Source organism: Triticum dicoccoides, chromosome 7B (genome assembly GCF_002162155.2).
Source record: "Triticum dicoccoides isolate Atlit2015 ecotype Zavitan chromosome 7B, WEW_v2.0, whole genome shotgun sequence".
Taxonomy (NCBI): domain Eukaryota; kingdom Viridiplantae; phylum Streptophyta; class Magnoliopsida; order Poales; family Poaceae; genus Triticum; species Triticum dicoccoides.
The window spans coordinates 548,118,799-548,135,356 of NC_041393.1; the positions used below are offsets into that span (position 1 = coordinate 548,118,799).

General features: G+C 46.5%; 1 protein-coding gene and 1 long non-coding RNA gene across 2 annotated transcripts; both read left to right on the forward strand.

The window, feature by feature from the left end:
• Positions 1-7,720: 7,720 nt before the first annotated feature.
• LOC119336616 lies at positions 7,721-8,567 on the forward strand. Its single transcript, XR_005162676.1, has 3 exons — positions 7,721-8,189; positions 8,274-8,420; positions 8,481-8,567. It is a non-coding gene; the product is annotated as an uncharacterized LOC119336616 (long non-coding RNA).
• An 88-nt stretch (positions 8,568-8,655) lies between these two features.
• On the forward strand, positions 8,656-10,041 carry LOC119335972. The gene is made up of 3 exons (XM_037608013.1): positions 8,656-8,881; positions 8,954-9,451; positions 9,772-10,041. The coding sequence occupies exons 1-2, from the start codon at positions 8,856-8,858 to the stop codon at positions 9,354-9,356; spliced, it is 429 nt and encodes a 142-aa protein (XP_037463910.1). The 5' UTR covers positions 8,656-8,855; the 3' UTR covers positions 9,357-9,451; positions 9,772-10,041.
• The last annotated feature ends 6,517 nt before the right edge of the window (positions 10,042-16,558 follow it).

Below are 16,558 nucleotides of genomic sequence, written 5' to 3' on the forward strand. Positions count from 1 at the left end.
ATATGTACCCGGTACTGAAACTGCATGCATGCACGCTCTGTTCTTCAGTCCATGAACTTAATTTTGAGCAACTGACACTACATGCATCGCATGCATGCTGGCTAGTTTTGATGGGATGGATTCAGAGGCTCTAATGCTGCAGCGCAGAGCTACCGTCGAGGCCCTTGGCCCTGTTGTGCCGGACCAGCTCCGCCGTCGTCGTGCTCCTGTACCGCGCCTCGCCGTCGGCGTTGATTGGCACCTGGAGAAGCACCTGGAGGCCACCGACGGCGTCCTAGAGGAGCACGGCGAGGACAAGGGTCAGACTGGCGCGTGGTGCCCAGCGTCAGGTGCGGCTCCGGGCATGGCGGGTAGTAGTGGCCGGCGAGCCTCTCCAGGCATGCGGCGTCCTCCTCCAGGTGGCCATTGTGAAGGCCCAGCGCTTCCGACAGTAGCTCAAGCAGGGTGTGTCACTGTGTCCCAGCGCCGTACATGTGGGTGGGATCTCCTCGGGCAGCGGCAGCTCCGATGCCGTATCGATGATCAAGGTGTCGTGCCAGTTGGCCGCCAGTAGGTATCTTCAGTTGAATAACGTAGCATAGATGATCCTTCCATTTACAGTAGCAAGGACAATTGTACAACAAGACGATACCACTAGGGCAGGTTCCTTGAATCCTCAACATGACAGAAACAACCTTCTACTTTGAAGCCTCCTCTTTTGATCAGATTCAAATCATCACCCTTTCCAGCAGCAGCAGTAGTAACTAGCACTAGAATCACATTGTTCCGCACTTCTTCTTGTTGTGTTTGCTGCTGGGTAGAAGAAGCTTTGGTGGGCTGCTGCTTGTCTTGGTTCTCATCGAAACAACCCAGCTGCGCGAAATCCTCGATCGACTTGACATGAACCTGCAAAGGAAAGACAATATTAATAAATCACAACTATACTAGATTGTTAAGTTGGGTGGGATGTAAAAGCAAATCTTCTTCTAAGTGCAATATACTTAGTGCTGCTATATGAGTGTATAAATATTTGTTGCTATATAAATGTGAACAAAATTTGTGCTTGTATATGATATTCTGCCATGAAGAAAGAATAGATAGTGTGGGTCTGACCTTGTTTAATTTCTGCAATTCTTGTATATGATATTCATTGGTGTGTATTGCATTCTCATCGTGGTTTTGATCACAGAACAAGAAGGGAAAGGGCGACTGAAGTACCTACTGCAGCAGACAGAAGTATTTGCCCACTTTGCAGAAGGAAGCCAGGCTAAAGAGAAGAAGCCACGTGGAAGGTGATTCTTGGTTATGTTTTTTAAAAGCAATCCTTGGTTATGTTAGTGCCACTATATAGTACTTTACTATGAACACCCATCTTGGATGACCAATAGAAATTGCAGCCACATGTGCACCGATCTAATTTGAAACATCAATGAAAATTGAAAAAAAATTACTCTCATAGCACTACTTCTATTTGCATTTCCCAAACATATGGTTCTGTCCATCCTCATTTCCTGTCTTCCCTAATAACCATCATTAAGTTATAGGTTTGCTGTGTGCCTGTGCTATTCCCTGTCAGTAATTGATTTCAGAAACTGGCAAGCTTTGATAATGTAAGAGTTACTTACTTGCTAATTAGCCAAGCAGGCATGTATTACTTACTTGCTAAGAACTTTGATACTATTTGGATCAAAGTTAAATGAGCACATAAATGACAAAAAAAAGTTCAGATTGTAAAATGTTCATTTTGCTGCTAGTGCCCATTTTGAGTAATTGCTTAGAGGGATGATCCTGTGTGAGCTGCTGGAGTGATTTGTTTTCTACATAAAGCTCTTTAGTCAGGCTGGTTTTCGTGAAATACACATGAAGCTTCACCAGCTCCTGTGGGTGTGGGATCCATGTGACATGTGACATTGCATCCATGTCCACCTGGGATAATGATTTTGCAGGTACCCCGAGAGGCCCTTGAGTTTGCCGGAATGTCGATTAACTTCCGTTCCGGCAAATTCGGGTACTCCATATGTCCTATTTTCAGCAAAGGTCATGCTGAAATTTTCCGTGAATTTTAGCATGACTTTGCTAAAAATAGGACATATGGGGTACTTGTGACTAATGCATGGGCCGGGGTATCTTAGTAGTTAATTAAGTAGGATCAAGTGCCCCGGCGTACTTGTGACTAATGCATGGCTTTTAGGGTGCCTCGGTGTCGATAAAAATGATGAAAGGTTAGGCTTTTAGGGTGCCTTGGCGTCGAAAAACCCTCAATGATAAAAGTTTAGATTTTAGGATGCCTCGGTGTCGACAAACCCTAAATGATGAGACCATGATCTTGTTCCTTGACAATAACCAACTTTTTGACCAAACTTTGTTTCTATTTAGAGAGAAACATGGCCCACAACGATGAGGCCGGGGGTTCGGGTGGCAAGGCATTCTGGGAGCTGTCCCAGGAGATGGAGGAACAACCTCACTTGTATGAGGCCGCCGCCTTCCCCACCGATCCTGAGACCACGGATGGTGCCGCCGAGGATGACCACACTGATGCCACCACTGATGGTGCCACCGAGGATGCCACCACTGATGATGGCGGCGCACGCACAGATGGCAGCCAACCGAAGAGGCAACGGAAGGACCGGCGCCCGATCGTGCTCCGCACCCTCAAGGAGGAAGTTACTGAAGTGGACTCCAACGGGAATCCAACGGCGCCCGAACGAATAGTCAAGGGGTACTCGCTTCAGCTCGGGTGCATTGTCCGGAGCACCGTCTCGATCAACACCGAGAACCTGAGGCATCCTGACCGAGGGAATTTGCGCCACCTCCTCTTCACGAAGCTGCACGAACGATACAAGTTCCCCGCTGAATTTGAGAACACAAGCCTCAAAGGGAATAAAGTGAACAATACTGCCCTCACGAAGATGAGCAAGGCCCTGTCTACTTGGAAAAGCAATGTGAAGAGAATGATCGAGAAAGGTGAGAGTTATCAGAAGATCAAGGAGAAAAATCCTTCGATCACCGAAGATGACTACAACGACTTCAAGATCAATTGCTCGAGCACCGCAAGCTCCCAATCAAGTGAGTGGGGGAAACAAATGCGGGAGCTGAACATAGGGGAACACACACTCGGTCCCGGCGGTTACAGAGTGGCGGAGCCTATATGGGACAAGGAGGAGGCGGACCGTGCCGAGCAAGGCCTACCGCCCCTCTTCGATAAATACGGTGACAAGCAGACCAGGAACTTTGTTAGGGCCCGGTACAAGAAGGACCCGAAAACAAAGGAGCTTACCACGGATCCGAAGACCAGGCAGCTTGAGCTTGTTCTGGTAAGGAATACACCCCCGCGTAATTAGCTCCATATGGTTGCATTCTAATTAATGAAGCCAAATTTCTAAATGGTTCACATTCCTTCCGCAGGCGACTGAAAGCAGTAGCGCGGGGTCGACTAAGAGCAACCCTTGGGACACCACTCTAAATAGGGGGTTGAATGTAATGAAGAACAAGGATAAGCTCAGTAAGCCGACGTCAGCTGGTCGTGTGGCCGGTAAAGGCTTGTCGACAAAATGGGGGTCATACTATACCACTGGTGTGCGGAAGGAGAAAAAGACCAGCTCGGAAAGCCAGGCGCGAGAGGTTCAAGAACTCAAGGCACAGGTGGCGCGGATTCTGGAGATTGTCCAAGAGCAAGTGGAACAACGACTCGGAGCGATGATCACCGCCCTTGTGCCTACCTTGATCTCGGGGTTGAGTGCGTGGATTGCGGGCGGCCAACAGGGGCCGCCCCCGATTCCTAGCTTCACGGCCAGCAACTCGCATAATGCGATGGCGGGGCCATTGGTGCCTCCGGCGGAGGCGGCATTGGTGTCTCCGACGCCGGCACGGGAGCTTAATGCACCCGGGTGTACGCCGGCCGGCACCTCTTCAGCAAGCGGCCCCTCCGTCAACTGCACGCCCGCCGTTGGCGGTGCCTCGACATTAGCCGAGCTCGACGCCATCATCACGGTAACTAATTAAGCCTCTCTCGGCCGAGGACTTCATCTCCTTGCCTTTGACTGGGCATCCCTGACGCCCTACATGTTTTCGCAGGGTGCCGCCGATGTTCCGTGCACTCTCCTCCACTTCGTGAACAACGAGTTGGTCGATGTCGCCAAGGGCAAAATCGTTCAACCGGGCAACCCCTTGTTCCACGGTACCCAGATGCCACCCAACTTGTTTAGGGTTCAACTGGTTCGGGTGCTGCCAGGCTGCGACGACTTGTTACCTCCGATTCGACCCGTCGGGGCCGATGATGAAGACGTGATGACCCTCAGCGCCTGCCTGAGCTGGCCCCTGCTTTGGCCGAAGAGCCAGATTCGTTTGGGGGCGGGGGACACCACCCCAAAGACAACACCGCCAGTCGTGCCGGCGCCAAGTCGGCCCCATGGCAAGACCGCCGTAACGGTGCCGGACATCCCTATGCCACTGGATCCAAACATGCATATGGCACAGGATCAGAACGACGACGACGACGACGATGATACATTTGGCAACGTCGATCAGTACTTTGCCGAGCATGGGTACGATGGCGACTTCATGGGGCCTCCTTCTCAAGAACCAAACCCAACAAAAGACGTGTGCGATCTAGCTCGTACCGCGGAGAAGCCAAGTTGCAACAGGCGCCGTCTGGCGTTCAGCTCTCAGGAGACGCCTCCAGCTGCCGACTTCACCGAGCCTCAGATAGGCGAGGTGCGAAATATTATCAGCCCCAACACACTCAAGAAGGCGGTCTGTAAGCAGAACTCGGTCCCATTACAGGAGAAGAAGAAGGCACGCAAAAGAAAGACTAAGAAGGGTGCGAGCCAGCCGGCACCGAGTACGATCCGTGCTCAGGACGGGCCACCTTCACCGCAGGATATCTCGAGGAGGGTGCATGTGGCGGGTAGGGCGATGCTACCGACAAATATGCTCAATGCTGCAACCGGTGCTATGCGGAGTCTGCATGACAGTGTTCTTGCTTTGGAGAAGCGGCGTCTCAGGGAGAAGGATGTGGCATACCCGGTTTTCGCGGCCAAGGTGCCAGAGGGCAAGGGCTTTGTGGATAACTCCATCGGGCGTACGATCGTCCTGCGTTTTGATGACATCCACGCTATGTTGAACCTTCATCTACTGCACTACACCTTCGTTCGGCTATTTTCGCTGAGTATGGAGATGCGGATCATTCGCGACAAGACCCCGGACATCGTGATAGTCGACCCCTTCTACATGCGTGCCAAGATCTTGGGCAGCGCTGGGGACCGGCAAGTCGCGAGTTCTTACCTCGAAGGCGTCATTCTGGCAAACCAAGATAAGGATAACTTCCTCGTGCCTTACTTTCCCGAGTAAGTCCTCCCCTCAACCGGCCCGTAACATATGAATTCTTACATTTCGTTTCTTTTAACATTCCGTGTTTTCTGCAGTGACACACGTTGCACGCTCATCCTCCTAAGCCCCAAATATTCCATGGCCACGTATTTCGACCCGGACCGTCAGTCGAACGTAGACTACACAAATGTCAAGAAGGTTCTTGATGATGTTCTCCCCGGCTACGCCCAATCTGGAGGCACCTTCACCAGGCCTATTCGTAAGTACGGCAAGCACGTGTTCTCCCACAATACGACGTTCTGCTGCGTCAAGCAGCCGTCTGGCGGTCAGAAGGGTGCCTACTACGCCATCCATCACATGCGGGCGATCGTACGGGACCATCATCAACTTCTGCTACCGAGTAAACTCAAAGATTGGGCCGCGAGCGTGTCGGCAATCCAGGACGCGGACCTCCGACAAGAATTCTTTCGCATCCAGTCGGAGTTTGCGGAAATCATCCATCAAGATGTCCTTCGTACCTCGGGGCAGTTCTACCTCAGAAATCAACCGTCCAACAGTGACATCGACACAATGCTACAAATGCAGGATGACAACGCCCGTTCTTTCATGACTCCCATGATAGACGGCGGCTTCATCCACGCTCCGGTCCCTTGAGTCGAGTTGTCTAGTTCTGAAACATCGATTGGCTCATGTTGTAATTAAACTTTAATGAACTTGTAGTATGTCTCTTTGGTTTCGAGAGTCGTTCAACTTAGATGTAATCGATGCTATTAATGTCTTGCTTTTCTCTTCCGATCGTTCTGTTGCATAATTATATATTGCTTATGTATTGTCTGTGAATTGGTACTAACATTTCGTTTGGCTAGTGCATAGCGATGCCGACGTATGTCGTGTACAAGGGTAAGGTTCCCGGAGTCTACGATGACTGGGAGGAGTGTCGGAGACAGGTTCACCGATTCAGCGGTAACAGTTACAAAGGGTACACCACTAGGGCCGAGGCCGAATCTAGATACGCCCGCTATCTAGCGGGAGAGGGGAGGGAGCGTTGGAGGAACCGGATGAAGACGAGTTTCATCGTGATGATGCTCATCGTGATGACCGCAGCTCTCTTCTATGTGATGGTAGTTTAGATGATCGATATCGACTTGTAATGTGAAGACAAACTCGCTACTCGCGGTCTCGAGACTTGTAATATAATGTTCTATCTTTGTTCGGTCTTTTTAATTCGAAGACTAATATGATGAATTGTATTCGGAGACTAATATGATGAATTGTATTCAAAGACTAATCTTCTATTGTATTCGATGAATCTGTTGTTGATGTGTGCTGTCTATATTTTGTCAAACTATACATTTTGTAACCTGTGCAAAAAACAGAAAATAAAAAGATAAAAAAAACCTAATATTCATACTAATGGCGCATCACAGGACAGTGCGCCATTAGTATGACAGTGCATACTAATGGCGCATCACTGGGTAGTGCGCCATTAGTATGCCGCGGTTACTAATGGCGCATCCAGTGGTGGTGCGCCATTAGTATGCCAAAGCACCTGGGTATACATGGCCCCTGGGAGGCATACTAATGGCGCACGCTGGCCTATACTAATGGCGCACCCGCGGTGCGCCATTAGTATACCAGATACTAATGGCGCACCAGGTGGTGCGCCATTAGTAAAAATTACTAATGGCGTGCTGTTAATGGCGCACCACAGATGCGCCATTAATGGCCATATTAGGTGCGCCATTAGTAGGGGTTTTTCTAGTAGTGTATGCAACACTTAGCAAATTTTCAGCTCTGTTGCTTCCCTCATAAGAGGTTTAACTCATCGAGAATCATAATCTGCCTGATACCATTAGCCCTCACTTAAACCGCCGTCCAACTTGTGTAGCCATAGCTGGTTTAACATGCTTATTTCCCGTTTTAACTCTAATTGATAAACATCAACTTTGAATCGTAAACCGTCTTTTGTACCTTATTTTCAGTTTGCTTTTGAATATGTCAAAGCAATTCGCCGCGTGCAACTGGGTTCCGCCCCGGATCACTGAGACACAGCTTAATGGGTATGTCTTAACCGGTGCTTTGGCCAAGAAAGATGTTCTCCATTGGTGAGTTCCTGGCCCTGAATGTCCTCCAACACCTCAACCCGGAGAAGTGATTGTGTTCATGCAGCATCTGGACCGGGGCTTTAGCCCGCCCGGTTCAAAGTTTTTCCGGGATGTGCTCGCTAGCTTTCAACTTCATCCTCAGGATATTGGACCAAACTCTGTGTCAAACATATGCAACTTTCAAGTATTCTGCGATGTTTATCTTCAAGAGGAGCCAACCGTGGAGCTTTTCGGAGATTTTTTCCACTTAAACCGCCGGACCGAATTCTCTGACGGTCCCAATACTGAACTGGGCGGCGTATCAATTCAAAAAAGGAAAGAAATTGACTTTCCTCATGCAAAACACCACAGCCATCCAAAAGACTGAATAATACCTGGTTTTACTGTGTGAACACTGCCCCTGCTGAAGAGAACCCTTTGCCGGGCTATCGTGCTGAACAGCTTAGCAACAATCATCCACTGCCTCCAAGGCTCACCGCTAAAGAGCGGCAAGCTTATGCTCCGCAAATCATTAAGCTCCGGGCCCTCCTAGCGAACGGTTTAACCGGCATCGACCTTGCTCGATGTTGGGTTTCATGGGGTATCCTTCCCTTAAGCCGTCGCTCCAGTTTGATGTATAAATGTACCGGAGATATAAAAGACCCTCTGTGGTCCAATGAAATAGAAAAGACTGACGAGGAAGTTACTAAAGCGGTAAAGAAAATGTTGGACGAACCGATTGCTCAGTGCAGCAAGACCGGATTGGCTCCTTTCTGTACTTCCAACAAACCACGTTAAGTAAGATTTTTATCCCTTTCCACCCTTATTGAACCGTTTCTGTTTTAACTTCAGTCTAATAATCCTTTGCTTATTTGTTTACAGTCCAACAACTCTTTCTGGAAGAAAAAACCTTCAGACAAACCGGTGAGGACTCAACACCAAAAGACTAAAGCTGTAAAGAAGGCGGGCAAGAAGAAAATTGGCGAGTCTTCTGATCCGCCTGAGGATGTAAATGAATCGGAGAACGAGGTAGAACTTGACTCCCTTGGCTCATTTTTTGTACATCTTCTTGACAATGATTATTACCAGGATGATACGGAAGCCAGACGTGCGGACCATGTTGAGGTAATCATCCTTTCTTGCGATTCAGAACATGTGCCGGTTCAAAGACTTCGTCGTACAGTTCGGAAAGTAAAATATTCTCACCCTCTTGCTCATTTGGATCCACAATTTTCTTTGAAGACACAGTAACATGAAGGTCGTCGCACAACCCGATACAGCGGCCAACAGGTCACTTCTTCCGGTTTACCGGATACTCCAAACCGGAAGCGTTGTCCAGAGGTTTCTTGCTCCCCCGAAAGTCTTTACCCCTTGAAGGGTTGCTTCCGTGACCCTCTTAGTCCGTCTGACTCAAATTACCAGGTGTCTTCCCATTATTCATCTGGCGGTTCATCCACCACCCAGATGCCTCCTCTTAAGACCGTCCCTGGGTAAGGATGTTGTCTTTAACTTTGTCTTATTACACCGGTTTACCAAACTAACCTCTTGTGTTAATATCACAGTGCCAAAGCTCATCTAAGCAAGAAGCCAAAGACCACTGTCCCAACTGAAGAAGTTGATACAGACAGAATTTCAGAAGGTGCTGATAAAGAAGCTGACATTGCCATTGATGATCCTGTACCTCCAAGTCAGGATACATATGTTGAAGCTCCAGAAGTCAATCCGCCCAGCCTGCATGCTGATCCTCCAAGCCCAGCCAAGGGCAACAACGTGCCAAGCCCGGCCAGAGATACTGTCAATCCGCCACCCCCTCAAAAGGTGGTGATGATGATGTTGTTATCACTGGTCATGGTTTCACTGCCCCTGGCAATCCAGTTGCTCTATCAAAGCATACTGCCAAGGAGGAATTTGCAGCTATGGGCAAGGGCAAAGGAAAGACAGACTTGTCCAGCTTTGTTGATCTGAGCGCCGAGGAACTTCATTCCGGATTTTTAAACCGCCTCTTCACAAGCCGGGATTATGAGGCCGGTTTGGTGAATTTAATGAAAGAGCGCTATGAGGTAATCTTCAAAACACTTCAATTTAGCTTGCAATGCATGTCCATTCCATAGTAGCCCCCAAGGGCCGGTTTATCTTAATAAGATGAACTGGGACTTTCTATTTAACACTTTATCTTATCCATTGCCTTCAGCTTGTACTTTAACAGATCAATTAGGCATTAGCCCCCAAGTGCCAAGTTGAATACTTGTATTGAACCTTGGGACTTTCAAATATCCGGTCTAAGAAGCAATCCGCATTAGCCCCCAAGTGCCAAGTGTATAACTTGTTATGTACTTGGTACTTGTAAAAATGTTAACCGCTTTAGCATCTCGCTTTGTAGGCTGATATAAAGACCAAAGAGTCTCAACTCGCCAATCTTCAAGAAAATATTAAATTCCAGCAAGAAGAGACCTCGAAAGCCAAAGAGGAGCTAAAGGGCGCTTTGACAACCATGGAACAACTGAAAGAGGGCTTCAAAATTGAACACACCAATTGGGAGACTGAAAGGGCTGCTCTGTTGAAGCGGGCTGAAGACGCCGAAACGGCCCTTAAACCGGTTGAGGAAGAGCTGACTGGGCTGAAACGTCAAGTGAACGCCATGACAACTGCTGTTTTTGGTAAGTACTTTATAATAGCCTCCTCTGAAGTATTTTCAACTTTGCCGGTTTAATATTAAGTTCTTAAACCGTCGCAGGAAATCGCATTGCTCATCTAGGCACAGATATACGGATGAAGTTGAAGGCTGCGTACACATTGATTGAGCAACTGTATATGGGTGCACAACGAGACATCTCTGCAGCTTCATACAACAAACCGGCACCCACCTTGGTCAAGGATACCTTGGTCAGGCTCTCAATGACTCCTGCTCAGATAGAGGAGGTGAAGCGATCGGCTGCCACAGCGGGCGCTTTACTAGCACTGACTCGTGCCAAATCATGGATAGCTGACCTGGACCCAGTTGACATCGCCAAGGGTTATCCGGACGAACAAGAAAACGGAGCAGCATTTGATAACGATGCCCTGAAGGCTTTGACCAAGGAGATGCGTCCAGTAGCAAGTCAGTTGGCTGAAGAGGTGAATTTGACTTCGCATCGGTCTTTCTATGATGCCAACAACCATCGAGTTGACACGGCTGTGAAGGAAGTGCAGAATCTTATTCCGCCAATTCGTAAGCACACTTATGCTCCTGACGTTGAACCGTCGAATCTTATAAGTGAAGAGGCTGTCTTTCAAGCTTTAACCCGGATTGACTGGACCACCATTGACTTCCAGCCACTGGGTGGAGAGGAGGAGGCTGAACCGATGCCTGAAGATCCATCAACATTACGTCAAGCCGGTGATGAATCTTGATCCGGCAGTCTGGTTATTATCAGACTTTGTGCTGTGAAAAAAATTATTATTTTGGGCCTCAAAGCGCCTTGTAATACGCTAGTTGAAATACTTCGCTCTGTGGTACTGATGCATGACTTTGTTGATCCGTCATGATATTTGTTGTGTTTGATTACACTATGATGCGATTCTGATATCTGCATAGAAAAAGTTGTGCTGGCGGTTTACCACCGGACGGGTCATAATGCCCAAGATAAAGCCTGGCTGATAACCAGAGCTGAATAAATATTAGAATATGAAATAAATCATACCTGTGATATGAAATCACTTAGTTGGTTTACCAACTTCAATTGTAGTAAGGGTGAAGACCCGAACCTTGAGTTTGTATAACTCTCACCATGTAATGATGGTGTGTAATAAGTCATGTCGGGTTATGATGAACACCAGATGATCAAACTGGCGACATATAGTCAAAGCCAGGCCGGGTTTTCAAACACCTGTTTGATGATATCGTCTGGCAACATGTAGTTGAAAGCCAAGCCGGGTTAACAAACACCGGGTTAGTATAATGACTGAAAAGCCAGACCGGGTCAATAGACACCGGTTTAACATAAAATTCTTCCAAAAAAGAGAAAGATCTCGACAAAGGCAAATAAAACCGTGCAGTCGAGGCTTTTCGAGGGCTGCCAGGCCCAAATTCGAGGCTTTTCGTGGGCTGCCAGGCCGCTGAGTTAAACCATTTAACAAAGCCTTTTAAGATGGACCTCCAACTAACCAATCATCATTTTAACTTTGACAAGTTCAGGGTCTCAATGAGAGTAACTGTCAAACGTTCGGCGGGTCATGCCAGGATTACCTGGATAGGAGTGGCTTACTTGATGAAGCCAGGTTAACCCGGGGTTTTAGGTGAATACACCAGGCTTCCAAGCCATGGGTCGATACCCAATTACAAGGGTCCTTTCAAACTCGTTGTTACTTTACACAAAGAGCCCCCAAGTAACTTTGTGAGCTGTGCTCATTGGGTGCCTATGTTTGAGTTGTGCTTAGCATCAGACTCTCTTTGGCCCCTTGGGTGTGAAGCTCCCAAGTTGTATTGTCGCATGATAGCCGGTTTAACAGGTAGTACTTCGCTTTGCTAGCTGGAGCCCCCATGTAACTCAAAAGATATTTGAGAAAAAACAGCAGAGGCCCTGCTTATAGCAAGGATGCTGGTTTATTATATTGGTCATAATATATACATTGTCGAAATATGTACATAAGAGTAGCCTATGGCTCAAGTATAGTAAGGCCGAAGGAGAGCTATGTTCCACGGCCGCAGGGTCTCCACCTTAGAACAGCGTGAGTTGTCTCGAACGTCAATGAGGTAGTATGAACCATTGTGCAAATTCTTGCTGACCACAAAGGGCCCTTCCCAAGGTGGGGATAACTTGTGCATATCGGTCTAATCCTGGATGAGCCGGAGCACCAAGTCGCCTTCTTGAAAGGTTCTTGTCTTAACCCGGTGGCTGTGATAACGCCGCAGGTCTTGCTGATAAACCGCCTAACGAGCCAAAGCCATATCCCATTTTTCATCTAACAGGTCCAACGCCTCCTGGCATGCTTGCTCATTGTCCGCTTCAACATAATTGGCAACTTGGGGCGAATCATGATGAATATCACTTGGGAGGACCGCCTCTGCCCCATAGACCATGAAGAAAGGTGTGTAACCCGTCGATCTATTGGGGGGGGGTGTTGATGCTCCATAACACAGAAGGCAATTCTTCCACCCAACAACCCGGTGTCCGCTTTAAAGGAACCATGAGCCGAGGCTTGATACCCTTCAAGATTTCTTGATTGGCTCTCTCCGCTTGACCATTGGACCGGGGGTGCACCACGGATGCTAAGTCAAGCTGGATGTGCTCTTTCTGACAGAAATCCTCCATCTCACCTTTAGAAAGGTTTGTGCCATTATCCGCGATCATGCTATGTGGACAGCCAAAGCGGAAGATAATCTTTTTGAGAAATTGAACCGCCGTAGCCGCATCACACTTGCTGACAGGCTCCGCTTCAACCCATTTGGTGAATTTGTCAACCGCCACCAGCAGGTGGGTCTTCTTATCCTTGGAGCGCTTAAAGGGCCCCACCATATCAAGTCCCCAAGTGGCAAACGGCCAAGTGATGGGTATCATCCTTAATTCTTGAGCTGGAACATGAGCGCGGCGTGAAAACTTCTGACAAGCGTCACACTGCTTTACCAGATCCTCCGCATTAGCATGAGCTGTTGATATGTCCATTTTGCATCATGCTTTTGTGATAATATTTATTGCATTATGGACTATTATTTCACGTTATGACACAATACCTATGGCTATTCTCTCTTATTTTACAAGGTTTACATGAAGGGGGAGAATGTCGGCAGCTGGAATTCTGGGCTGGAAAAGGAGCAAATATTGGAGGCCTATTCTACGCAACTCCAAAAGTCCTGAAACTCCATGGAATACCTTAAAATAAATAAAGAAAAATCGTCGCCAAAGATGAAGGCCAGGGGGGCCACACCCTGCTCACGAGGGTGGGGGGCGCCCCCCCTGGGCGTGCCCCCCTACCTCGTGGGCCCCCTGGTAGCTCTCCGACGCCCATCTTCTCCTATATGAAGTCTTTCGATGAGAAAAAAATAGGAAGCAACCTTTCGGGACGAGACTCCGCCGCCACAAGGCGGAACCTTGGCGGAACCAATCTAGGGCTCTGGCAGAGCTGTTCTGCCGGGGACAATTCCCTCCGGGAGGGGGAAATCATCATCATCGTCATCACCAACGCTCCTCTCATCGGGAGAGGGAAATCTCCATCAACATCTTCACCAGCACCATCTCATCTCCAAACCCTAGTTCATCTCTTGTATCCAATTCTTGCCTCCTAGTCCGGGATTGGTGCTAGTAGTTTGCTAGTAGTGTTGATTACTCCTTGTAGTTGATGCTAGTTGGTTTATTTGGTGGAAGATCATATGTTCAGATCCTTTATGCACTTTATTACCCCTCTGATTATGAACATGAATATGCTTTGTGAGTAATTACGTTTGTTCCTGAGGACAAGGGAGAAGTCTTGCTATTAGTAGTCATATGAATTTGGTATTCGTTCAATATTTTGATGAGATGTATGTTGTCTAGCCTCTAGTGGTGTTATGTGAAGGTCGACTACATAACACTTCACCATTATTTGGGCCTAGAGGAAGGCATTGGGAAGTAATAAGTAGATGATGGGTTGCTAGAGTGATAGAAGCTTAAACCCTAGTTTATGTGTTGCTTCGTAAGGGGCTGATTTGGATCCATATGTTTCATGCTATGGTTAGGTTTACCTTAATACTTTTGTTGTAGTTGCGGATGCTTGCAATAGAGGTTAATCATAAGTGGGATGCTTGTCCAAGTAAGGACAGTACCCAAGCACCGGTCCACCCACATATCAAATTATCAAAGTACCAAAGGCGAATCATATGAACGTGATGAAAACTAGCTTGACGATATTCCCATGTGTCCTCGGGAGCGCTTTTCCTGTTATAAGAGTTTGTACATGCTTGTCCTTTGCTACAAAAAGGATTGGGCCACCTTGCTGCACTTTATTTACTTTTGTTACTTGTTGCTTGTTACAATTTATCTTATCACAAAACTATCTGTTACCACTTATTTCAGTACTTGCAGAGAATACCTTGCTGAAAACCGCTTATCATTTCCTTCTGCTCCTCGTTGGGTTCGACACTCTTACTTATCGAAAGGACTATGATAGATCCCCTATACTTGTAGGTCATCAAGACTCTTTTCTGGCGCCGTTGCCGGGGAGTGAAGCGCCTTTGGTAGGTGGAATTTGGTAAGGAAAAATTTATTTAGTGTGCTGAAATTTTATGTGACTTGTTACTATGGAAAGCAATTGTCTGAGGGGCTTGTTCGGGGTATCTTCACCCCGTCTAGTAGAGCAAAGAGTTGCTCCTCAACCTACTCAACCTACTCAACCTACTGAACCTATTGAAAATGAAACTCCTTTTGAGATTCCTTCGGGTTTGATGGAAAAACTGCTAGCTAACACTTTTACAGGAGATGGAACAAAGCATCCTGATGAACATCTACGCTATGTGGATGATGTTTGTGGACTATTTAAGCTTGCAGGTATACCTAATGATGTTGTTAAGAAGAAGGCTTTCCCTTTATCTTTGAAGGGAGACGCATTGACATGGTACAGGCTATGTGATGATACGAGATCATGGAACTATAAAAGATTGAAATTGGAATTTCACCAGAAGTATTACCCTATGCATCTTGTTCATCGTGATCGCAATTATATATATAATTTTTGGCCTCGCGAAGGAGAAAGCATCGCTCAAGCTTGGGGAGGCTTAAATCAATGTTATATTCATGCCCCAATCATGAGCTCGCAAGAGAAGTAATTATGCAAAAAAATTATGCTCGGCTTTCTGATAACAATCGCACCATGCTCGATACTTCTTGTGTTGGCTCTTTTACGATGAAGACTATTGAATTCAGATGGAATTTATTGGATAGAATTAAACACAACTCTGAAGATTGGGACCTCGACGAAGGTAAGGAGTCAGGTATGACACCTAAGTTTGATTGTGTTAAATCTTTTATGGATACCGATATTTTCTGTAAGTTTAGCACTAAATATGGACTTGACTCTGAAATAGTAGCTTCTTTCTGTGAATCTTTTGCTACTTATGTTGATCTCCCCAAGGAGAAGTGGTTTAAATATCATCCTCCCATAGAAGTAAAAGTAGTTGCACCTATTAAAGTTGAAGAAAATATTGTCACTTATAATGATCCTATTGTTCCCACTTCTTATGTTGAGAAACCACCTTTCCCTGTTAGAATGAAGGATCATGCTAAAGCTTCAATTGTTGTTTGTAAAAGCAATATTAGAACTTATACACCTCCTAAGCAAGTCAAAGTAGAACCTAATATTGCTATTGTTAAAGATCTCTTGTCTGACAATATTGACGGGCATGTTATTCAATTCTGTGGTGAAACTGCCAGAATTGCTAAACCTTGTGATAAAGATAAACATAGACCTGTGGTAGGCGTGCCTGTTATTTCTGTTAAAATAGGAGATCAATGTTATCATGGCTTGTGTGATATGGGTGCTAGTGCTAGTGTTATACCCATTGACTTATACAAAGAAATTATGCATGATATTGCACCTGTTGAGTTAGAAGGTATTGATGTTACAATTAAACTTGCCAATAGAGATACTATTTCTCCAGTGGGAATTGTTAGAGATGTTGAAGTCTTGTGTGGGAAAACCAAATATCCGGCTGATTTTCTTGTTCTTGGTTCTCCACAAGATAACTTTTGTCCCATTATATTTGTTAGACCCTTCTTGAATACTGTTAATGCTAAGATAGACTGCGAAAAGAATGTTGTTACTATTGGCTTGGATGATATGGTTCATGAGTTCAATTTCTCCAAATTTAGTAAACAACATCGTGAGGAAGAATTGCCTAGTAAGGATGAAATTATTGGTCTTGCTTCCATTGCCGTACCTCCTAGTGATCCTTTAGAACACTATTTGCTAGACCATGAGAATGACATGTTCATGAATGAAAGAAGGGAAATAGATGAAGTATTCTTTAAACAGGAACCTATTCTGCAACACGATTTGCCTGTTGAAATCCTAGGGGATCCTCCTCCACCCAAGGGTGATCCTATGTTTGAGCTTAAACCATTGCCTGATAATCTTAAATATGCTTATCTTGATGAAAAGAAAATATATCTTGTCATTATTAGCGCTAACCTTTCAGAGCATGAAGAAGAAAGATTATT

What these genes read in the sequence shown, in the direction of transcription:
- LOC119335972 (XM_037608013.1), top strand. Translation starts at nt 8,856, where the DNA reads ATGCCTCCTCTTAAGACCGTCCCTGG. An exon ending in CCTCTTAAGACCGTCCCTGG is followed by an intron (nt 8,882 to 8,953) that starts GTAAGGATGTTG and finishes TTAATATCACAG; the next exon opens with TGCCAAAGCTCATCTAAGCA.